General features: G+C 39.8%; 1 protein-coding gene and 1 long non-coding RNA gene across 15 annotated transcripts in view; one reads left to right on the top strand and one right to left on the bottom strand.

Annotated features, from left to right (window-relative positions):
• The window catches only part of TCF12 (transcription factor 12), a 161622-nt gene that overhangs the window by 25829 nt on the left and 110239 nt on the right, over positions 1-25554 (bottom strand). For 8 of the 14 annotated variants that reach the window (XM_074549408.1, XM_074549406.1, XM_074549410.1 and 5 more), the window contains exons 9-13: positions 24848-24900; positions 3694-3799; positions 2440-2579; positions 1975-2119; positions 394-458 (exon numbers count right to left, since the gene is read on the bottom strand). In XM_074549408.1, the coding sequence (XP_074405509.1) occupies positions 394-458; positions 1975-2119; positions 2440-2579; positions 3694-3799; positions 24848-24900 (509 nt within the window). The other 6 variants (XM_014267605.3, XM_005487839.4, XM_026793947.2 and 3 more) reach the window with 5 other exon arrangements.
• On the top strand, positions 5113-9792 carry LOC141730575 (uncharacterized). The gene is made up of 2 exons (XR_012582161.1): positions 5113-5361; positions 8922-9792. It is a non-coding gene; the product is annotated as an uncharacterized LOC141730575 (long non-coding RNA).

The raw sequence follows: 25554 nt of genomic DNA, 5'->3' as shown, positions 1-25554 counted from the left end.
AGGCCATTGAGAAAACGTTTAAAACCTTGAGGCAGGATCTGCTCTAAGACTAATGTTAAAAATATTTGACTTCACCTAAAACACTACAGAAAAAAAATTAAAATCAACTTTTTATGATTATCTTTTACTCTGTCTAACCCGCTTTATAAACCAGATCCGCCTTAAATCTTTTGATCACCTGAAGAAAAAGCAATTCAGAATGAGTCTTCTTCAAATAAAAGCATTTTAGCTTGCATTTAAAAAGGACATTTTTCTAGTAAAAGAAATTGCATCATAGTATATTGTCTTGCCTTCATATGTGAAAATTCCTGATTTGATATTATGAAATGAATGACACATAAATAATAGATTAAAATATGTGTTTCAGATCTGAATATTCTAACTGCTACTTACAGATGCCAACGCCTTTCCAAGTGCATCACCTGTCTGTGAGCTTCCAGCACCATTTCCTCTGTTTCCTGTAATGTGGAAAGTAAACCCAACACTTATTTTTAAAGTTGAAATTTTATTTACTTTTATTATTTTATTCATCACATAGAGTTGAGCAACCACTTTTTAAATTGATTTTCTGAGGAAGTCAGTGTCAATAGAATCAGTTCTCATTAGACTTAAAAATTTAATTAAAACAATTAGATTTACATTTAGATGCTCTTCTCTTAAAAGTCAAACACAGTACCACTGTGATAACTTAAAGACCAACAAGTGAAAGCAGCTAGAAAAAGACAAATTATTTTCTTGGATCATAGTCTAATTTTAATGAAATATGAAAAAGAAAATCAAAATCAGAAAATTACATTATTGCAGCTCATTTTTAAACTGCTATCATGAAGTGCTGCACGTTTAATTAATTCTTAAAGCCAAATTCACAGAACAGTTCCTTGTGTGTCTCCTTGCTCCCCCTGCTCTAATTCCCTGTGTTGTGCTCTCATCTTTAGTTTAAGAAGTCCCTGAAAAGCTCTGATGCACCAAGCTTGCTGTCACCCCTGCTCTCAGTTGCATGTCAGCAGCTTTGCGTGCCCTTTTGCTCCACACACCATTAAGCCAAGAGGAAGTCTGAAGCCCTGCCAATTGGAAACACAGAGAGGAACTGAATCCTCAGAAATATCTGCTTTGCTGTAGAAGACAGACCCTTTAAAAGCAAATCTTCTTTCTCCAATTATCAACTTCTAAAGCCAAAAAATGTATTGAATGTGAATGTAAGCCATTCACATCAGAAATCTAAATAATGCAATGCTCACTGTTTCCAAGTTTGTGACAAACTTGGATTTTCCAGCCTACATTTCCCATGCAGATTCACTAACTGGGTTCTGTTTAAAGATCTTGGTCTAAAACATGTTCCCAAATCAAAGCTAACATAGTCACCCTAACTAAATTACACTTCCTCAAAATGAAGCTAAGTGCAAATCCTATTGAACCAACACGGAGCATCTACAAGCATTTCACTTCTACAGCCATATCTCAAGGTCAGCAAATATGTGCAAGGAACAGATGATCATCCTCTATTTCTTTCTTCCTAGGTGAGCACAGAGGAGGCTAAAGCAGCCACCATACTGGCTACTCTGTAATCTCTCAGACTGTTAAGAGAGGAATTTACGATGCACTTTATCAGCCTCCCCTTGGAAGCAGCCTTCCTGCCTTTCTCCAGAGCAGCTCTGCAAACTTCAGTGCCAGAACTGCCCACATGGGCCCGCACATGTACTGAACCACGGAGGGACAGTGGCCACTAAGTCACAGCCACCCAGTCCCTGAGCACAGGCTTGACTGCGAAAGCAAATAAATGGGAAAGTCTTAAGCTGACTGAAAAATAATTTGCCTTATGTCAGCCATACTGAGGATAGAAATATCACAGTGGTGAATTCTTCCTGATCTACAAGCGTGTCATAAATTAAATCTTACTAATTTTGTGCGTCATGCAGCCCTAAATTTCATTTTCTTGTAAAATGAAAAAAAAAAAAATCAGGAAGAACTTTTTACCCAGAATATTATCAGATCCATTGACAGGTGGAGTGTGTGAGGCAGCTACATAAGGTGAACTGCTGGTACTGCCACGATGGAAGCTGGACATCGGAGGAAGACTGGCATTTATATCTGTAGGTGAGACTGAATGGGGGGGATAGCTCTGCAGAGAAGAGAAGCAGACATAAGACATTAAGTAGTCCTTAAATAAATGTTGATATTTTAAGATACCAAACACGTAACACCCAGCTCTTTATTACAGAAGAAAGGGATTCATCCAACCTCTGAACGGACCACTACACAGCCAGATTTTTATTTATACAACAGACATAACTAAAAGGACATAAATCTAGTAATACACAAAGTTTGTGATTTCTAACTGGGTTTTTACCTGACATACATGAGCAGCAAACGAGAAGTTAATTCTCATCAGTTAGATCTCCATACACAGCTATAAACAGACTAATGTGTGCTGAGTCTTACCAAACGGTCGTGTGTGTGCAGGCCGCCGTAACTGCCGGACTGGGACATGTGGGAAGAGGAGCCTCCAAGCATCCCACCATAGCCAGGCTGGCTCATGCCATTGGATGAACTCCAGAGGTCAGAAGAATTGTGGGTCCCATCTTTTTTTGTAGTATTTTTTCAGCAGAAGAGAAAATAAGAAAAATGCATTTAATGAAGAATACTAATTTCTCTGTTCCTTTACAAGATTATTTGAAACAAATACAGAATTCAGTTACCAAGACTAATATCAGTGGAGAAATGGTGACCAGTTTATACTGCATCTTCTATTTTCATACCACCACACTGTTGCTATATTTATTTTTAAAAAACCAAAGAAACAACAGAGGCTTTATAGCTGAAATATAATCCAACCACAGCTGAGAAAATACCACGCACTTCTGCTAATTACACAGACCTTCAGCAAGGCCAGATTTAAATCAAGAGTGTTGATAAAAAGTCCAGACTGAAAGAAATAATAAAAAAGGAGGTGGAGGGATAAGAAGTTTGGCCAAACAGAACTCATCATAAACATATACTGCAAAACACCTATTTACCTAAAACAAGCAATTTATAGTCTAAGATACCCTAGCACCACAAAAATATAAAAACATTTCGAAATAGCAGATTTAAGTAGCTGAAATGACTACATTACATAAGCCTCAGCCTGTGTGTCAGTGCAGTTCCCCTTCCCCTCTGTAGCACAAGTGAAGTGCTCTGTGAATTCCTGTTCTGAGACACTGAGCTCTCAACGTGCTCCAAACCCTCACCAGACTGCAGCACGAGCTAACTGTGTGACGTGAGGCTGAGGAAATGGATTCTGCTCTTGTTTCGTTCAGTGCAACCCCCTTTTTTCTGGCATGCTGGATATACAAGCATTTGAGAACATAAGACTGTTAGCTGATATTGTACAGTCAAATTCCAGAAGAGTCAATAAGCCCCCACCTCATTTTTCTCTATCACTCCAGTGTGCTGCTCTGAAGCCCCTACAAATCAAAGGATGGGAATTCTGTCCATCTGGCCTGGTGTGTAATCCCTTTAAATTTCGGTCAGCAATTAATGTCATGAGAAAAACTTTACATCAACAGACAGTTCCCTTCATCTAGCTGTTTCAAAAGTATATAAAACCTAACCATAGGCTCTAGCACAATATGCTCTCTTTACACTTCTCCATTCACCAGTAAACGGTGTCTGACTGCAGATTTCTCCCTAAAGGACAAGTGACATTTTACCCACCTTGCATAAAGAAAGTGCTAGCAAACATACTGCTTGGTGGCTTAGGAGATGGGTAACTTGGAGATTCTCTGTTGAAATCATCAGAACTCGGGGATGGTGCATACACCTACATATTGGAGGGCAATAAAAGCAGGTTAGCAATAACTGGGTGTCGTGCATTAAAAAAACCACAACAGCATACAGATATAGAGAGAGAAAGCACAAATAAAAAAAGAACAGTGTAGCAAGCCGCAGCATTTGTTGCCCTTGTTTTATTTGCTTTTTAGCAAGTTGCCACAGTACAGAGGAACTACAGTAGAATGATCCTAACAACACACTTTCTGGTGTGCCAACTCAGCCAGGTGGCCTGATAAAAGCCTGAATGCTGATTTTGCTTTCTAAGTACATGACTCGCACAGACTTGTTGCTCAAGATAAAAAGCAAGATAAAACAACTGGGCCCCAAACAAATTTTATTTTAAAACAACTGTATGCCTATTTGAATATTTAATTAGCTGGCATCCCAACAATCAGAAAGAAAAGAACATCCAGTGACAAATGGAAAGGTTTTAATGCAGCCGTTTTATCACCCATTCAGAAACTTGCACGCCTTTGGAGAGCCATCAGAAACAGAGCATGCATGTCCTCAGGAATAATCCTAAAACTGCAACACCAACGACGTAATTTTCACACTGGCCTAGCATTAAAGAAAAGCAATACTATTGTTTTTTCAGTGTTAACACACCAGTGGAATGCCCGTTCTCAACTTGTGAGCAACAAATATTCTTTTCAAGTTAAAAACGTAAGATGCCAAATAAACATAATGACTCAAAGTCTTTCACTGCAGCAACTCTAAGAAGAAATATAAAGTGTATTCAGGAATAAGTTCAGTAAAATGAACAAGGCCCAGTATTCACAGAGTCGAGGACTTTACCCATAAGTAGTTGTTCTATACTGAATATTGCAATGATTAGTGTGTGTTAGAAGAGAAATTAAATAAAAAGCAAATTAACATATACGACAGCAAAAAATATAAAAAATGTAACATTGAAACTGGAGCATCTTTTTCCTATGAAGTAAAAACTGTGGTATTTTTAACTGTTTATCTTATTTGTTAAATACAGATGACTTACTAAATACATATATGATGAATAATTTCACAACTTTAAGGCTTATATAATGCAGCTTCAAAAATGCACTGTGCCCTAACATTCAAAAGTGATTATTTTGATCCCCTCCTATGCACGTACAGGCACACATATGTTTCTACGGCATTCACAACTCTCCCTGGTCTTTCTGAGATGTTGTTTACCAAGCAAGAGAAGGGCCAGGAAAACCAAGCCAACCAACAAAAAAGCCTAAGTTCCCCTAAAAAAAGAACCATTGTGCTCCCAGAGGCGGACTGTTCTGATAGGGACATTGAGGATAGTGAAGTGGGCAAGTCCCGCTCCATTTGCATCCCAATCCCCCTCCTCCCGCTGCCGAACGCTTTTGCAGCGCTGCTGTTGTGGGAACAAATGGCCGGGATGTGCCTGAGCCAGCGCCTCTGACATCACCCGCGCCCAGGCACGGCGCTCTCGGCCTCGCTCCCAGCGGCACCGCTGCAGCAAAATCCCCGCAATCCCACAACGGGGGAACCGGGACAAGGGCACAGCTGTCGGGATGAGCCCTGCCATGAAAAGGGCAGCAGGTAAACAGACACCTGGTTAGGAGGAGTCAAGTGGAAAACTCAAAACTTTAAGTTACGTGCTTGTTTACCGTTGGTTTTTATTGACAACAAATGAAATTTTTTTCGGAAGGAAAGCCTTTCGGAAAGCTGCTCAATATTTTACTCGAAATTTTTCAGTTTATGGAATAGACGTAAAATAGAGATGCTTACCAGACCTGAGTGACAGAATGACAATACATCCTGAGCAATGTTCGCAGTACATATGTATTTACTCTATATGATGAATGCATGTATATTCCATGCCTGGGACATATTTTAACAGAAATGTCACTCTGTCAAATTGTAAATACTCGCACTTATAAGACTGCAAACATATTAGGTAAAACTGGGCTTAATTTACAAGTTCTCTGTTGTGCAGAATAACACAGCATATGCTATAGCTGATGGATAATCTATCACTGTCACAGGACAGCAGTGGAAACAAAGCTTTATGACATTTAGCACTGCCATGGAGATGTACACTGATTAATGCGAAGTCACCTACAGTGACGAATTCTATTTCTTTTAAACTGCAACGTTATCTACGAGATTTGTAAATACAAGCTTCAGACAGAAATTTTAACATTTTACATAACTGGGTGATTTATAAAAACTGATTAAACACTATCTCAGAAGGGGAATTAAAAGCTCCTACAAATGTATAATTTACAAATATGTATGTACAAGCCATTAACATAATAAAAATGTTATGAATTATATAAACGTAAAAGAGGCCCTTCCAAACAGCTACATGAAAGTCTTAGCACAGACACATAACTTCATATACTTTCTGCTTGTTTTGGTATCTTAACTATAGCTTGCAAAAACATAGCTGCAATGTTATGAAGCTGCACTTGTGCCAGTCTAGATTTTTCAGATCAAAGGGTTCTTGCGGCAAAACACAACTGATGTGGTCTCAAAGACTTCATTAACTCCAGATGTGGGGAAATAGCCAGCCAATTCCACAAAAGGAGCGAGTCTCTTTTAGTTACAATCAGAACTACCCACAAATTAAAACCAGGCCTCTGATGTCATCTGATCACCTGCAGATGAGCGCCGGGTTTTTTCTGGTTAATGACCTAATCATAATTTTTGTGCTGCGTTACTACAAACAAAATTTAAAAGCAAAGGAGAAATTTTACTAAAATTAACCCAAAGTCTATGAGATGCAAAATACAAAGGTTTTAAATAAGAAAGTTGACAAAAGGGATGAAATTTTATTTTGAAGTGGGGAATGCATCAGGGCAAGCGGCCAGCTCGCTCTGAAAGGCCCACAAGCAGTGGGACCCCTCCCCAGCCAAACATGCCCGTGGCTGCTGGCATGGCCGTGCAGCGGCTCCCCAGCAGGACTCGGTGTCCTACTTTAAGGGCTTTCTCTTCTGCAACAGCTGAGTAAGGCAGTTAAAAATATGATGTGGCTGCTCAAGACGGCCTCTTTTAGCTATTAAACTGATAACACTGACATCCAGGAGGCATCAAACCAGTTTTTCCTGGCTGACATTCCCGCTAAGACAAGGAAGGAATACTGTTAAAAGGTCAGCCTGTTAGCAGTCTCCTTGAAGAGGGCTGTCTCCAGCAGGTAGAAGAGGAGCCCATCTTTAATCCCCTCAAAGCACTGTGGCCAAAGGCACCGAGCGTGCCTCCATGCTGACAAGCAAAACACTCTCCCATTATGAATGGGAAATTCCCTCCCGATAAACGCAAGCCAAAACCAGTTTTTTTACATGACTTATCAAGTCTTGGACTCGACTTTTTTGGAGCTGTGCTAATATATACATCAATCCTAATGCTGCAGTGCTCCTGAAGGGCTGAAAGCCTCCGCTGAGGCGAGCAGGACAAACGGGCTGCAGAGGATGTCAAGTCAGAGACCCGCATCAGTCTCTCCTGCACCCTTGAACTGGTTTACATCTCTCCAGAAGGAAAAGAAGGATGACAATTCAGATTTCTTTAGCTGGGGTAGTGGCGGGCCTGACTTCAGAGCTGAGAGACATTAGATGTACGACATCTGATTTTTGATTTGGGTTTTTTTAAAAATTTGTTTGATTTATTTAACAAAACAGAAACATCATCCCAGTTCTGAAATCTGCCTTGGTGATTACCACAGGTAATGAACACTACCATGAAACTTATATGGACCTAATATATCTAAAACATTTCAAATATTACTCACTGTTGCCTCTTTAATAATACAGGTGCCAGTAACTTCAACAATAATTTGAAGATCTGGGTTTACCAAATTTTATGCTACATAAAACTTCCAAGTCTTGTTCTATAAATGCATTTAATAAATATAACACTTGGAGTCCTGTTGGCATCCATCCTCCCAGGCAATTTTCCTGTTTCAAATTCTTAAATATTTATCACCGTTTAATATTAATGTTAAAAGCAGATTAAAAAACCAGCAGTGAAGCAACCAAACTTACTTCCTATGAGCTCATGCTATCTCAAGACCAAGGCTCCCATCACACACACTGTTTATGAAATTATGAATTATGTTACTCATTTAAGCACAGTTATTAGCAATTCTTGGAAGTTCAGGAAAATATTTGTCAAGCTGCTTGAGACAGAATTTTTTGAAACCAGTAAAGATGAATAACCTATTCTGTAGCTTGTAAACTCTGCTAAGTAGCCTATCTGCATTCCATCAGCATCAGTCATGCAAGTGCGCACTGATGAATGATTTGTACATGTGGCAGAACTTTACAGACTATTATCTGCAGGTTTTGCAGCAAAAGCTAATTTTGCTGAAAGGCAGTTCTAGGAAAAGGAAACTTGTTTTCATGTTTACTGTATTTCGAACAAAATCATATACTAAAACTTCAAGAATGTAGAATATTCACTACAGTTTTCCATGTTCCTCTTTACAGCAAGACAGAAGCTTCAAAAAAAAACCCCCAAAATCCAACCAAACCCAAGATCCCATCTAAATTCTTGTCTAACTAATATTTAAGCAAGATGATAAAATGAAGAGCCCTAGTGTACTAAGTCAGTATCACCACATCCTCAAACATACTTTTGTTTCCAATACCAGCTGTAAACGTTCATGTATATAAAAAACCCTTCTCACCATCCAAAATGAAAATAGAAGACTCCTTTAAGAAAACACTCCTGTCCACAAATCAAACTGTATTTTTTAAGGATGGTATAAAATTCAAACTTCTTAGAGTAGCTAAACTGAATTCCATCTTAAATAAATGTTTATGCAGTTTAGGCATGCTATACATGCCTATTTGGGTATTTCTGAAATGCAGAATCCCACTGTAATGATACATAGCACAAGCACTTCCCAGCTTCTTCCCTAGGGAAAGACAATTTTAAAGTCGTGTTAAAAAGCAAGAGACAAACTTAGCAAAAATCTCAAATTCAGTACAGAGAAACTTCTTGGCCTGGTTTGTTTTTTATTATTATTAGTAGTTTTTATTTTTATTGTAGTGTGAACTACAGAGGGAAAGAAAAAGAAGGTAAGGCAGCAAAAACAACATTAGGAAGAAATATGTGTTTATATAGTGCTTGAAGATTCTTTTTATATTTTATTTCCTAAGCAAAATCTCTTCACCACACTCTTCAAATCATGCTGTCACTAAGGGACACATGCAACTATGTCTTCAAAAACTCCTGATTGAATTCAGATTTTCAGGAAACGAAAACCAGAACACTTGAAACTACTCTGCCTGTTCCTTAACCTGTTCCCGGTACTTCAGAAGGCTGCTCGAGCTGTGGGAGCAATCCCCAGCACCAGCAGTGCCCCCCCAAACACGCAGCAGTGACACAGGCCACCTTTTCCATTTGTCCCTCTGCTCTCTGAAGCCACTCTCTGGTCCTGCACCTCCAGCACAGACTATTGCACTTCTCCAGGCAGACCTTGCTGTGCACGTGCTAAAGGGAGCCAAGGCAGGGAGCAAACGGGGCGTGTTCCTCCTTGGTGTGCACCTTCTGAGAAATCCAGAACTGCCCATCCAGCACCTGAGCCCTTCCCTGGCTGCTGTCGTGTGCCCAAGGAAATGGACAGCACCTTCACTTTAAAGCATTCAGAAAGCTTGTTGCAGTCAAGACACCCTTCTGGCAGGGGAGCGCTGCTCAGCAGATTGGCAGTTCAACCCAGTGGAGCGGAGCAGGGCAAACTCTGTTGGGCTGATGAATTGTAACTCATCGTTTTTCAGTGGGATGGAGAGGGGAAGGAAAAGAGCGAGAAACAGAAAGAAATAAAAATCCAGCTGACCAGTGTTTACTACCTCTCTTTACTCAATGTCTACAGCCACGTACCCCTAGAGATTTTCCAGATGATCTTGTATTTGTCCTGACTCACAAATGTTAGCTTTGACCTTGTGTAAGTTGCTGTGGGCAGCATATGGTACAGAACAGCCTTAATTGTACCTTCCTCCCTGTGTACTAGCTGGCCCAGCACTAATAAAAGCGAAATTGAATCTTAGCACCTGGCTGCTCCAAAATTTACAAACCAAAACCATTTTCCATGGCGGTTGGAAGCCTTAGTGCATTAGTGAGTGCAGATCAGGCAGAGGCAGGCACGCTGCCGTGCCAGCTGAGCATCACCGGGATTATCAACGCGCGCTCTGCTCTGCCCCAGCGCTCGGTGCCGGCCGCAGGAAAAACCCCAAACACAGCCAGCTCTCCCCACACCCGCTGCATTTGTTCATCTATGCACATTTGTTCATCTAGACATGTGCTCATCAGCAACATGTCTATAAAAAGCTCTCAAAACTCTCAAGGAAAAGAGTATTTTCTCAAAAAATATCCCAGCATAAGCTAGCTCACCAAAAAGCAAATCACAACACACTGCGTATATGCAAAATACCTAAATCTCCTGACTCTTTTTGTGTCCTTTTTAAATAGGCATTGTAGAAATCTGCTGGAAAAGATGCAGGTTCTCCACCCTGGAGAAGGGCTCAATCTCAGCATATGATGAAAAAAATAAATATTTATTTAATAATAAAATATACTTGTACATAGACTGGTATATTAAATCAACCCATAAAACGCACAAAATAAAACAATAAAGTGAGTACACTCACAAATCTGTTCTTATATTAAATAGTAGTAATAGGTGATATAAAATATAATCTTTTTTGCAAAAATTATTTATTTTGGTGATAACTGACACATTACTGCATTCTCATCTATATTTAAATAATTCTACAGTACATTTAGAAAATAACTAACTTATTTTTATACTTGTAGGTGAACTGAAAACAGTGGAATCATGCAAGTCTATTTTACTTTTAAACACAAAGATGGTATCAGACTTCTATTAAATATCATTTCGGTACTGTTGCACTTCCTAAAATCTAAATGAAATGGTCACAGTGAATGACAAAGTTTGCTTAATTATGCATTAGTTAAAAAAAAAAAAAAAAAACACAAAAAGACATAATTTACATTTGTGCTATTATCTCTACCTAAATATTTCTGCAGGTTTATTTTTAATGGAAATTAGGTATTTGGAGCATCTGGGGGGCTGAGGTCTGCAGCATGGCTCTTGACTGAAAGAGAAGATAAAACCTTATTGATAGAAACAATCTTTAAGTATAGTTTTAAATTTTTTTCCTAAAAGCTCTATACAAAAATGCTGTAAGCTTTCATTAAACTGAGAGTATTTTCTAAATGTCAACAGGTGAAGGGCAAAAAAAGAAACAAAAAACCCCCAAACACAACAACAAAAAAACCAGGCTGCGTCTAGTGCAGTGCAAGTGCTTTATTTTCTTTACGAAACAGATTAGGACTTTTTTCTTTTTGATTTAAAGGGGATTCTTGAAATACATATCTTTTTTTCCTATAGCACCTATCACACATAACAGTAAAATTTCACTCCTCAGCAAGGGATTTGTATTAAATCACTATTTTTACTTTGATGTGTCCTTCCTAAAACAAATTTAAAAAACTGAACTTCTTCTAACAGTAAAAGCCTCTGATTTATATTTCAGGCTTTAATATATGTGCCAGTCCTCACCGAATCTTCCATTGGGCTGCTCCTATGTTTGGTTTTAAGCACAATACTAAGCTTTGTTTTGGCTTACAGATTAAAGAAATTGAAAAAAAGAAAATATTTTTTTCACATTTTAAAGTTTACACATTTTCTACATGTGATTTCTCACTTATTTTGTGAGTAAATAAATCGAATTTTGTATACATTAGCAGGTATTGAGGAATGTCAGCACCCAAAATCTAATACAATGATCTAAATAAAAATCTCCAACTTGAACAATGAGCTCCATGCTAGCAACCACTAATTTATCAGACAATACAAATAAAAGCACAAAGACATCAAAATTAGGGTATGTACTGTTCTCTCACTGTAGAAAGGTTCATACAAAGATTTGGCATACACACCAAGAGGCGTGCTTCAAAAGCTAACACAAAAACCAATCCCACAACTCCACATAACCTCCTTATGTATATTTAAATTAGTAATTTAGGCAAACTTGCAATATTCCTAGGAGAAACAGTGGTAAAAGTTCCTAAGATTTAAAAAAAAAATTAAATAAAACCTTGGGCAACATGATATAGGATGATCATATGATTTGTCATCTATTTACTAAGTTTTCAAGCTCATAAAGGTCACCTCTGACCCATAACAGGCACATGCTATCAATTTTCAAGCCATGCCCTCCTACAGTACCAGCACTTCCATCTACTATATGCCTGGAAATACTTAATAAGATCAAAGCCTTTTTTCCTGCTACAAGAACAAAGAGAAATGTTGTAATAGAGTGATCTGTGCTCTAGAAAGAATAAAATCAAAACTCCCTGCAAGTTATATTCCCTTTGCTTCAGGGGTATTGTATAGTTAATTTTACTTAAGTCTTATATATATCTTCACATAAAACTTCAAACAGATTGTTTTAGCCTAGGAGCAGACATGAAAGAAAAATCATTTCATATTTGAAAGACAGCTGGCATTTATACCAAAGGAAATGAAATAGAGACCAAGCGATTTTACTGATTCCTCAACCTCTCCTCCAGCGTCTTTGCTGTTATTCAAGAAGCTCGTACACAGCGTCTTTTATGAATATAAAGATTCATATTTTAATTACCATTTAACAAAAATCTTGGCAAAAAAAAGTTTACTAATGAAAGCAAAACTCACACAGGCCCACGGGAGGCGGACCAGCAATAAAGAAACAAAACAAAACAAAAAAAAGCCACAAAAAAAGATCAGTATCATCACCTCCCCTTTTCCTACTTAATACTATTTTTAAAACAGAAGAAAGCCAAAACCACATACAACATAAACAGACTGGAAGAAACACACGGTTGCTAATTTACCATCGTATGCTAATTCTTACACACAAAAATCAGAACTGGTCTTCTAATTTAAAAAACAGAACTATCTACCACGAAACAGAAATACCTCGTCCAACTTCCACTAAGTTCAATCCACAGAGACTTTTTTTCTTCCCCCCCTCCGGAATCCGCATTCCCCCCTCCCGCCTTTGCAGGAACATTTGATGATTCCGAAGTCCCGCGGCGAGCGCCCGGCGCGGGCAGGGCAGCGCTGGCGGCCGGCCCGGTGCGCGCCGCTGCGCGGGGCTGGGGCCGCCGGAGCCGGGAGCGCGGCACAGGGCAGCCCGCAGCGCTCGGGGAGGGCCCTGCCTAAAAACAAACCCGAAACAACCCCGGCCAAACCCGCAACCCCGAAAGAAAAGGCGCGGGCACGCAGGAACACAAACTTCGGCGGGTCTTGCGCGGCCGCCCGTCCCCCGCGGCACAAAGCAGCCCCCCGCCCCAGCCCGCTCCCCTCAGAGCCCGACCCGCCGTGCGCCCCCGGGGAGCTCCCGCCCCAGCGCGGCCGGGCTGGCGGGGCCCCGGAGCGAACTTGCGCGAGCCCGGCCCGGCGGCCCCGGACAAAGGCGGCCCCTCACCGTCTTGCCGTTGTAGTAGTACATGAGGGAGCTGCTGCCCACGCCGGGCACGGGGTAGGCGCAGTACATGGCGCGGCTGGCGCGGGCCGGGCTCAGCGCGCCGCCTCCCGCTCCCCACGGCATCCACCCGCCGCCGCGCACATGGAGCGCTCAAAGGCGGCTTATGCAAAGCAGGACTGAACCATCTCCGGCCGGCGCGGGGGTTGGGCGCGGGGGGCGCGCCAGCCCCCGCTCCGCGCCCCGGCCCCGGCCCCGGGAGGAGGCGCGCACGGGCCCGCGGGCGCTGAGGGCTCGGCACACGCAGCCCTACGCGCCGGGGGCCGCAGGGAACCCGCACATGGGCACGTCCTGAGCCCTGAGATAATCGTCTGCTTTTTGTTTTAATTAAATTAGAGCACTTGTGGCCGTGCAGACGCTGCGCGATGCAGCTCCAGCCACACGGCCATCTGGCTCTGTCTAAAGTTGTTTCCAACTTTGGCAAACGTTTCCCAAAGGCGCGGGGAGCTGCTGGGAGCGAGTCCCAGGGGACAGCCCGAGCACCCCGCGCTCCCGGGCCCCTCCGAGCAGGGCAGGATGGGGCAGGGAGTGATCCTAACACAGACAACACCTACGCAATGTGCTGGGTTAAAATAAAACCATGTCTACATAAAACCATGTATACAACCTATAAGGAAGGATTCTCTTGGAAACACTAGTCCAGGGTCCCTTTATATTGCATAATACAGTTTTGTATGAAAAAGCACACATACGTGCCCATACAAGACAGGGCAGAGAAGGGGAGAGGACCTCAGCAACTTTGTCACATCACAAAATCGTGAATTATTCAATACAGCAAACAGACTCCAACTTCCAGCACAGAGATCCCTCAATATTTGCACACTATCAATGCCTGCTAGGCCTTTTTACTTTCTTCACCGAGCAGGGGCATTAACTAACATTAACTCTTAATGGGGCGTACATTTTTTTTTATTCTCTCCAAGTGAACACAGCTGGTTATTAACTGAGTTCTGCTAAGTCAGATACCGACTTCAATCCAGGGAAAAAAAGGTTAACATTCAACCACATTTCTCCACCTCCAGTTGTGTCTACTGCCAATGCTGTGAATTCTCCCTGCCTTCCTCCTGACAAAAGCAGGAAAATATTTCAGGATAAGGAAAAAAATGGGTAAAGTTCAATTCAGCCATTTACAGGGAGAGAAAGCAAGTTGCAGAAGTCTGGTTCATTCTGCCAAGCACCTCGTGTGTCAGTGAAACCCTCTGAACTAAAAAGATCTACAAGGGTGATAAACTGACTGCAGCTGAATACTACAATCAGATAAAAATCTCTGTGTAATGTCCATTATCTCAGGACATAACTACTGTAGTGTCTATAAATATACAGAATATATACACGCTGACAAAAAATATTCCCATCTCAAGCTTCAAATGTTTTTTTTCAGTGAACTCTTCCAGTCAATTAGACTACTGTGCTCAGAATATGTTGGCAAATACATCCTGAAGTTTCCATCTGCTGAAGAACACTTGCATTTTTACTGCAAGTCAAACTACGCATCCAGAACTGTTTAACTATGCAGCAAAGCTAATGATATCTGAACCAAACTCCTCTCCAATACAAAAGGCGTAGCAGCAGCAGCTGCAAAAAAGAACATCACTATACTGCAGACTATTAAATTGCCAGGCCTGCAGAGTGACTGGCGGCTTCCTCCTTCCCTAGGGACCACAAAGACCCATTTCAGTCCCCAGAGAGTCCCTAGGAACCTTTGATTTGCAGCTAACAATGCCGTTCCTTAAAGCTTCTCACTAATGTTCAGGACTCTACAGATGAGACTTGCTAAAAGATCTTCAGATCTTTGCATGTGCTACTTATAGTGCACTAGATTAAAAACACTACTTCAGAATAATGTACAACTTAGAAAAGTTGGAAAAGACCCTTTAGCTCACAGACTTGAAGTAGTAAGAGAATTCTTTAAAAATAATTTTAGCATGCAAACTTTTGAAACATTAGAAGTACTTCCAGGGTAACTGCAGTCAATTCTTTGAAGACTATCACCAACACAGTTGTAATTGCTACTGCACCTCCATGCACACATGCCCAGTTTTCAAAATAGTTGTATTAGAGATGAAGAGCATGATCAACCCCCTTCAAATAATAACCATTACCTGTATATAAGCAACTGGAAAAATATTAAAAACATCAAGCAGAGAAACCTAACTTGACTGTGTAGCATTGGTGGGAGGTTGCTCTGTGTTCAGCTGCCCTACACTTGTAAGAGCAGTGTAACAAAAAATACATAGGTAATATTAACTAGCAATGTTTACTAACACTATTAACATTTATCAGTAGAAGTAAATCATTAACCTTGTTCACCAGCACATGGGTAAGACAAAAGCAACAATATGATCAATAAAATTGAGGAACGCCACTGCAAACGTCTGTTTGGAGACAAACTGGTCCCTCCATAATGAGTCACTAAATGAATTTGCTCCTGGCTTGCTTCCCCACAAATCAAAAGGATAACAATTGCATTTTACTGAAAAGGAAATTATTTGTCCTACACTCACTTACATCATTGCGAATAAAATCTTGAGTGCCCAATGCCTGAAACATATCACTGTATCTACTCTACATTTACTGTATGAAAACATTGTTTCTCACATTTGATACATTCATTGACCGTACTGGATCAGGCCATAATTCCCTCAGCATATCAAACTTGAAACCACATAAATTTACTTTCACCAGGATAAAATATGAACCTAAAATGGAAGAATTTGAAAGACTGCTGAAAAAAATGCTATGTTGTTAGCAATAACTCTGCATTTGCAGGAACTGCTACCAGGTAACTATTCCAAAAGCTCCTGAAGTCCACAGCAAGTTTTTGTTTTGTGGTTGCAATTTTTCTAATCCTCATTTAAGCCAAGCAACAGCTGCTCTGAAATTTGTTTTCTTAAGAGAATCATGTTACAGTGAAATGAATCATAGCTGGATAAGTGGTACTGTACAGGGTACAGTTGTTTACTCCATTTTTCCTTGGTGACAAGTCAAGGGTTAATCTTATGACTCAGCCTGACAAAACAAGTCAGCTGGAGACAGGGCCAATTTTTTAAACTTGATTTCAGACAGACATGCCGTCAGCAGAGGAACACTGAACTGACATGCACTTTGTAGCCCGAATTGTTTCCACTCATGACCCTGTAGTGTGTGTCAAAAACAATAAACTGCCTGTTCCTAAAGTATGTAAAGAGATTATGAAAGCTGATGCAGAGTGAAATACTGACCTAAAAATAAATGAAGCTACCTGTAAGAAAATATTTTCAAAGATGATTTTAACACTAAGAGATTTTGTGAATGAACCACATTCACATTCTCCCTGAAAACAAACTTTTATGTGAAATACATTTTTGTTCCATTTGTCAGAGTCACAAAGCAAATACACCATAAAGCATATGTAATTAATCATTTGAATTTATAAAAAATAAACACAATTTCCACAGATTACTGAATGCTATACCATATGAAAGTTAGTTACATAACTGTCTCAACACATGAGCCATTCTCTAGTCAAACATTTTCCACAAAACTGAAATATCAAAATGCTTTAAAAAGGTTAATGCCTTTGATCAGTTTTGTTATTTTAGATGCTCCCACACAAAAAACACCAAATCTTTTTAGATTATGTGCTACTAGAAATTAAAGCTCCTCTTTCACCAACAAAAGCAACTGTGATGTGCAAACCCATGTATCAAGTACCTCCTTGTGGAGAGCTAGCTTCAGTCTTGTTGAAAAAACAGTAACATGGTGAGAGCCCAAAGCCTGCTTTCCATGGGGAACCCAGATCTTTTGTTCTTACCAACATCCATTGTTTTCTTAGGGGCTAGGTTAACCTTCTAGCTTTGTAAATAAGGCAAAAGCAACTGTCTTAGAACTCTCTCCTTTCCACCCCACACTGTCCAAGGCTGGAACTTCTTATCAATTTCAACCATGTTCAAAGAGGAACAGAAGTTTCACAAGTGATAAAGTTCTTATCAGTTCTAAGAAAACGAGAACCTGAACAGGAGAGACAGACTGGAACTGATACAGAACAACCTGTTGCTATCTAAAATATACGTAGTAATTGTGAGCTGTTTGTCCACCAAAAATTCAGAAAAAAAATCCATACATCTTAGGATTCCCAATATAACCTATTTTAAGGCCAAACATTTATGATGATTAACTATAGCAAAGCCAGAATTAGAACCATTGCTAAGCCATGCACTGAATATGCTGCATAATGTAGCTGTCAGGATAGACAAGATTTCAAGCTGTAAGAAAGAAACCTGGCTGTTTTCAGGGGAAAACACAATGCTTATTATACTGTCCTCCATGTAATTCATCAGCTAAGTAAATGTTAATTTATTTTAAAATCCTGGAAGGATAGCCTTCTGTGTTAACCAGCCACTAAGCATGCTGCTCAGCAGAGATGGAGCAGATGAGCTGTATGGAAGGCAATTTAAAATAACCCAGTAGACTAAATTTTATAGGCAATCCCTCCTGCCAATATCCAAAGGATGATGTTTTATGCAAATTAATTTGCTAATCCACACAAGAGCTAAAATAGTTTGGTGGTTTTCCTTTTCAAAGGGTTTGTCTTTAACTGCACATTTAACATTCATGTTACTATAACCAAGGTAAGAGTTTGAAGGGATAGTGAATAGACAGTAAATACTAATTAAATGGATATTAACTGCTATCCACTGCTTTTACCTTGCATTATTACAAGGTTGAGGGACAGTTGTTGGGGATTTTGTCGTTGAGTTGGGCTCTTTTTTTTCTGCAAAAACTCCAGTTAGCCGTAGCAAATATGAGTAAAAATAACAATTTTTTAATAGAAAACTGCAGCCAGGATTTTTCTGTTTCAGTAGTTCTCCAAATAATAATGAATTTATTCAATGTTTAAGTTGAAATTATTGAATTTTATGAGATATTTGAGTTATTAAACAAGTATTTTCTTTGAATGGGAAGAATGAGGGAAAAAGTGTTGCATATCCCATTTTTCACAATCAATCCCAAACTAATTTCTTAGAGCAAGTTTGAAATTTGTTTCAAAACCATTCAAATTTAACTTTGATAGGATATTGGTCAAGTTCAGAAAGTTTTATTATTTTTCTGGAAATATAAAGCAGTTACAGTTTGAAAGCCCCTATACGAAGGCCTTAACCACCCATATCTGCATTTCAAAGTAAACAAACATGTTTATTATCCTGAGGCAATAAACTCTTCTATCAGAAGCCAGATAATCACCACAAAACGTGCTAAAAATCTATCCAATCTAGAAACCTAGGCAGACCTTAAAAGAGTTTTAAACCCTGAGATAAACCAGCACGGCCGTCACTGAAACTCGCACAGGACTACCTGCAGCACAGATCCCTGCGCACCAACTGCAGCGGGCCGGGCCCAGGGCCGTGAGCAGCTGCGGGGTCCCTGCGGGTCCCTCTGCCGGCCCGGCCCGCCCGGGGCTCCCTCCAGGCCCTGCCCGCTCCGCCCGGGGCTCCCTCCAGGCCCTGCCCGCTCCGCCCGGGGCTCCCTCCAGGCCCGGCTGTGCCCGGCCCGGCCCGCCCGGGGCTCCCTCCAAGGCCCGGCCCGGCCCTGCGCCGGCGGCCTCGGCCTGCAGGGGGCTCCAGAGGCACGACCTGCGCCCGGCCGGGCCCGGCCCGCAGCCGCCGCCGAGGCTGAGGCAGGAATTGGCTGTCAGGGAGCTCCGAACATGGCGAGGCGGAACGCTGAGCGCTGGCTGTGCCTCGGCATGGAGCGCCCTGCGTCCCTCCCCTTCTCCTGTGCTCTAGCTCGCTGCTCGGCAAAACTGCTCTGCGAATGAAGCGAGAGCTATCACAAGCCAAACAATCCTTCTGACATCCAGGATCAGGAACCCGCCCGTGCCATACAGAAAGGAACAACAACTAATCCTAGCTATCAGCGCAAGTGGAATGAAAGCCCACAACTGCATCTCCAAGGCTGAACAACTTGCTTGCTTTATAAAACCTGATGTCACAAGCAACTGTGGCACTAAAAAAGGAGGTAATTTAATTCAATTTCTTTGCTTCATTGTTTATAGGCACATCTACATCTGAAATTTTACTTTAAAATGATGCAGTGCTTTACTTTCAGTACCATTCTTTTGAAAAGCATTTGTTTTGGTTTTGCAGTTGTTTTGGTTTTGTATTGGCCCCTGCCCCGCTCTGGGGCTGAGCAAGCAAGCAAAGGGAAACCTCTCACTTCAACAGCCCATGGAAGTCCAGCAACACAACATTCCTCACGACTTTCCCAGCTCACTTCAAGCATTATAAACATCTTCCCGCCAAAGCCACAAGTATTATCAAGCAAAAGATAGTAAGAAATAGTGTTCAGAAAAGCTTCTATCCTTATCTATTGTTACAAAACACCACACCAATTTGTGGTAATGGATGCATTCATCTTTGAGGAAAAGCAGAGTTGCAGAAATTCTATGTAACTTCTCCCTAAATAACATGAGCTGCAACTCAGTATTTTTTAATAACATTTTTTCTAACTGTGGACAACATTTAAGGTTCTTTTATGCAAATCTATACTCTAATTTAAGAACATCCAATACACTCATTTTGATATGTTATGAAAACTTTAAAATTAAAGTACCTCCAGTAAATCCAAACACAGAGAAATTATTTGACATCATTATGTATCCATCATGGATGTATGTATATGCAGGATTTTCAGAGAAGACCTCTCAATTCAGCAACCTTACATTAGTTCACCGCAGTCAGATGACAGGACAGTTTGGAAAAATAATCTGATTGCAATTTTTAATAAAAGCTTTTAAGAGAGGGTTGCTCAAGTACCTTCACCCTAATTCAGTGAGAAGTCAAGCTGAACTCTCACAGCAGGAATTTGCAATGGGCTGCCTGCTTGTTTAATGACAGCTAAATGTTCTCATGCAGCAAAGAGCAGGTGGGATGCTATAATCTGAGGATACCGCTGTTTTCAGATAGATTTCAAATAAAGGCCATGTTGAAAAAAACCCCTACAATAATCTAACCAGAAAAACAGACCTTTTTCTTATTAAACATAACATCTCAAATATTTTTACTTGGTTTGTAACATAATTTAGAGGTTGGATGTTTAACACATTTGCATTTTGTTCAGGTACATAGATGAACACAGTGTTTAAAAAGCAGTACTGAGCAGGTCCCAAAAGACTTTATTCCATAAATCAAGCAACCAAAGAACAAGCAGAAGATGGAAGACTGTGTACTGAGGAAGAAATCCTAAGTTCTGTGTGGCATTATCCATAAAGATTTATTTACTCAGTTTCATTATTTAAACTTGCTTTCTAAAACACAGCAGTGCAGCAGAGGAGAGGGTCAGGAGAGTTCCTGCTGGCTTTGAGAGCTCTCACTATTAAAGACCAGTGACAGTTGAATGTATCACTTGACTGTGCAAGGCAGTTCAGAACAGATCTGAACAAACTAAATCCTGCTTTTCACATTTGGGCACTGTTTGTGGGCAGTGGGAAAAAAGAATCTTAGCAAAAAATGTCTCCCTAGAAAGTCACTTAAACACATAACAGTCAGTTCAACATCACACAAAGTATCTGCCCAGGATGCTCTGAAGCTTTGATTCAGAGCCACACAGTTCATAAAGTATTCCAGTGGTGTTGCTTTACACCAGGCTACTTCAATACACATGGAAATTGCTAATACTGACAGAGTCCACTCAGTGTGGTGAACATTATATTATTTCTAATACTCTAAACTTTAAACTCTCAAAAACTTGGTTTCAGATAACATTCAGAAGATACTTCCCATTCTACCATTTCAAATCATCTCCTTTTACCCTTTTGTGAAGAGTAGAGGAAGGAGAGAACATAGAAGAGAGTAACATCTATTATTTCTCTTCTTTACCATCAGTATCTTTATGTGACGTGTTTTGAAACATCTCTACAAGCTCAATCTTAAAAGACTGGCAGGAAAACAGAAAGAAAAGTGCCTTAAATGGGAGGTAGTTCTATGCATGCAAACACAATTTGCTGTATCTTTGCACCATAAATAGTTCTTGCAAGAATTAGCACTCGTGGACTATACACCTACCATACACAGTGATATATGAGAAACTCCTATAATGAAACTACAAGTTGACTTAAATGTATTGAAAAATAAAAGTTTGAATTTAGAAAGAAATCCCTGGTATCAGAAAATACCAATTTGACAATCTCTTATTAAATAAGTGCAATTCAAAGTTTAATATTAAACTGAACATCTCAGGTACTATGGAAAGCCTAATATACTCAAAATACTTAGTAGAAAATACACAGAAAACAAGCAGACATTTATGTCTGTATGTCACAACTCATTTTCTGTAACAAAAATCAACAGATAACAATGTATTCCAGTTATTTCTCTGATATGACACTAATTAAATAGCAAAAGAATGATGATAGATATTCACACTATTTTACTTAGAATTACAACCCCATGATAGCCACTGATTATGGCAGTAGTAACAAATGTTAGTTTGAAATATTTCGTGACTCCACATGTAAACAGGAGGTTCCTGCTCGCAGCCCATCCATTTTTGGATGACGATGTCCCTGAGCATTTCTGAGAGCCTCCCTTGTTTGTGCTCTCCCTGTGCAGCCGGAGCAGCTCTCTGGAAGCCCTGACTGGAAGCTGCTGTGCCTGGCCAGGGGCTGCTTTTAGGTCACATGATGTTATTCGTGTCTGGCTTACTTCACTCCTACAATCAGAAGAATTCTCAGAAATACAACAGCTTTCAATCTATGAAGACAATATAACTCACTGAACAGTATTTTCCCCCTTATAACATAAATAGCATAGCAATCTTGCTGTTCACTCAAATCTGGCTTTTAAAAAAATATGGTTTTTAATTTCTATCCTCCTCAGAGTGCTTTAAATTTAGTAGTTGTAGTTTAACATAAATGCTTGCATGTCAACATTCAAAATGTTTTGGGCAGTGAGTCACCACCTAACAAGTTAACAACAGAAAAACTCAAAAATGCATTTGCCTGGAACATTTAATTTTTACAGTAAGAGGACAAATTCAGATTGAGTTGCATTCCAGAAAGAAGCCAAGCAATTCACCATCACTTTTCTCTGTAACTCTTTTTACTCTAGGCCCTGATAAGAAAACATTAAAAAAGATAAACCTCAAAACTAATAATTTCAGAAAATATCATATAAAACCAAGGGGAAAAGAAATAAACTAGAGGAAGGGTTGGTTGGGGTTTTTTGAATCATTATTACTTAAAAGACTGTAATTAAATTACAGTTATCTAGGAAATTAAATTACTGCTGAGTATCCGTTGACATGGCAGCCTTATACTAACAAAAACATTGCAGAAAGCAATATTTTAGAAACTGAAAAATTAAAAAACACAGATTTGTATAACAAAATTAAGTATCATCTTTCCTCTGACTTTTCATATTATAATTAAACTCCTCTGCACTAAAGCAACTTTTTCCCACAATACATCCTGACTTCTTAGGAAAGTACAGTTAAAATAAAGACTACACTTACATAATGACCTAGTCAATTTAAATTTCTCATGATGCTCAGTGAAATTTAGTTTTGTATCATCTTCCACATATGCAATACCTCATTTTTTTTTGTAACGTGTCATTTTACTTCAAGGTTCTATTCAGCAGTGAAAGCATTGAAATACAGAGAAACAGCGCTTAAAACCTGCAGCATCACAATCATTGATTATTCACAGTAACTGCACTTAATTGCACAGATTGGTACAATGTTAATACAAATAAAATCTATCAGCATGTCATTGTCTCCAATCTTACAGAAGAAGAATTAAATGAAAACCATGTCAAAAATACTGCTTGTTAAAATTAAACCCTGGTAAGACAAATGAGAGAAATCTTTCGTTCTCCAAAATGATCTCTTTACCTGGCTGATGCTACTAAATATTAAACATGTAGCGTAAGCTTTATTACTGCCTAGAATTACTGTAATAAATTTCACGAAAATTGCACTGCTATGTGTTTCAGCTTCTCTGACATTTTAAATATATTTTTGTTAATCTAGCAGAAATCATCTGCTAGACTGTAAAGCCACCCTACATAACACGCAACTGTTAAAATGTAAATTGCCAAACTATTTTTAGCTGCTGCTGAAGGGAAAAAAAAAAAGGGAGGGGGGGAAAGAAGAATATTCCTGGCCTCGGGAATAATGATTTGAGGCATTGTGTTCATTTTGTTTATCAAGCAGCTATTCAGCCTCTAGTGGGGCCCAAGTGCTTATGCAAGCAAAAGCTTTTAAGAGTGCCTGCAGCTGCAATCCTGGCTTCCAGGTAGGCTGCAGGTTCAGAGCACAGCTGCCCCAGGCTATCCCCACTATCTCAGCTCCATCTGGAAGTACTGTTAAAATAGGATTTCAGATCCCGGGTTCTGTCTGTATCATCGTGAGCAGGGGGAGGAAGAAGGGAAAGAGGGGAGGAGAGAACAGGGGAGCTGCGAGGACTAGAAGACACCATCCGCAGTTCAGGCTCAATAGGAAATGAAAAGCTCAGCCCCATTTTGCTGCCGCTGTATTGCTGTTCCTGTGCACTGTGTTCTATTCAGCCTATCCGGCTTTGAGTTATGACTCATCCAAGTGCACCTGCGCCCATGTGTTAAGTACTGCCAAATAAAAGCCCAACATCCATTTACACAACAAAGAGATGTATCCCGCAAGGCAGCGGAGCTTCCCCCTCCCCTCCTGTTTGTTCTGAGCAAGGGAAAAAATAATTCTGTCCTTCACTTCACTGGGGATTTTTCACTTCACGTGGATTTTTAAATGCAGATTCATTTATAAACAATTTTCTTCCTTTTAAGAATAAAGCATATTTAATACCACAAAACACCCCTATAGCATTAGATTATCACAGCCATTAATGATTTTTCCACCAAAACCCTTCCAACCTTTTTTATCAAAGCCCTTTATTCTCGAAGGATAAATTTTCAAGCAAAGAGGGATCAACAAACTAGTTGCTTGAAAGCTTTCCTGATGCTAGGCTGAAGTTAGGAAAGGCTTAATGAAGGCTTTAAAATCCACCAGGACTTCACAATGAACATCTGACTCGGTGATTTATGCATATTAATAACCTCAGTCCTACTGAGGCAAGCTGAGCTGTACATGTCCTCCGAATCTTAATGTCTTCAGCTCCACTGGGATTATTACAAATGTAAATTTCTAAGATTCTCAGCTATTAATCTCTGTCTGTCCTCCTGTTCAGCAACATAATGACTAATTAAACATCAAAAGACCTGTACAGGAGATCTTCTTTGACAGCTCCTGGCCCAGCTCTCTTCCCAAGAGAGGAATTCAAATGACAGGGACAAGTGGGTAGGAGCATATGAGCGAGCTACAAATCACTGCTATGAAATCTAAAAATTCCACATCAAATGTGCATTTAGTCCTGCAGAACCACTCCCAATTACCTAGCCTAGCTGTTCATGTCCAGCAGACAGCCCTCCTAGTGCTAAAGGTAAGTAATTGGTATGTATGGCAGGTAAGGAGAATGCAATTTGAGCCAAATTTTTATCACTACAAGTAAAAAATGTCATACTTACAGAAGAAGGCAAACCAGGGGGCACCTTTCTTACTTTCTTTGTCTGTAGAGGATCTGCACAAGAAAAATAGCATTTCATCAAGTATCTACATTATAGGTGAGAAAGAATAAATAGCTACACTGCTCAGTTTTTTCTTCCATGATGAATGTCTTATTTTCCAATTTCATGCGTTTTTTTTTATTCCCTGGCAAAGAGATTTGTCTGTCACATCAATATAAAAATGTAACATAACCATGTTCTCCTCTAAAATACAGCTTTGCTAAATAGTTACTTTTGATTCTTTTCCTAAGGAAAACAGTTATTCCTAAGAACAGTTACTCTGAAGGGTATACCTATGACCTTAGACACTTGCTGAAAAACAAAGTATGGTTTTGATATATACAAGGAGGAGAATGGGACTTATTAGCAAGAGAAATGCTTTATTTTCTGTGCATCAGAGTAAAGACATGTCAAAAGGAATTTGACATGATTTATACTCTAAGAATACTAACATGATATACATTTTATAGTTTTTAGTCTTCCAAGGTGGTAAATAAACAGCAAATTTAATGACCTAATTACTTTCCTTGAGTAATAAAATCAATACATCTCAAATTTGCATGTAACAATGAAGTTGGAGGTATTATACCTGCTTCTTTCTTCCAGTAGGTGCTGTATTATAACAGAAGTACCCAGCAATTCCACTACCTAAACCAAGAACCTGAACC

Source organism: Zonotrichia albicollis, chromosome 11, assembly GCF_047830755.1.
Source record: "Zonotrichia albicollis isolate bZonAlb1 chromosome 11, bZonAlb1.hap1, whole genome shotgun sequence".
NCBI lineage: Eukaryota > Metazoa > Chordata > Aves > Passeriformes > Passerellidae > Zonotrichia > Zonotrichia albicollis.
Note: the sequence above shows the minus strand (reverse complement) of the source record. Positions and strands in the feature narration are given on the sequence as shown.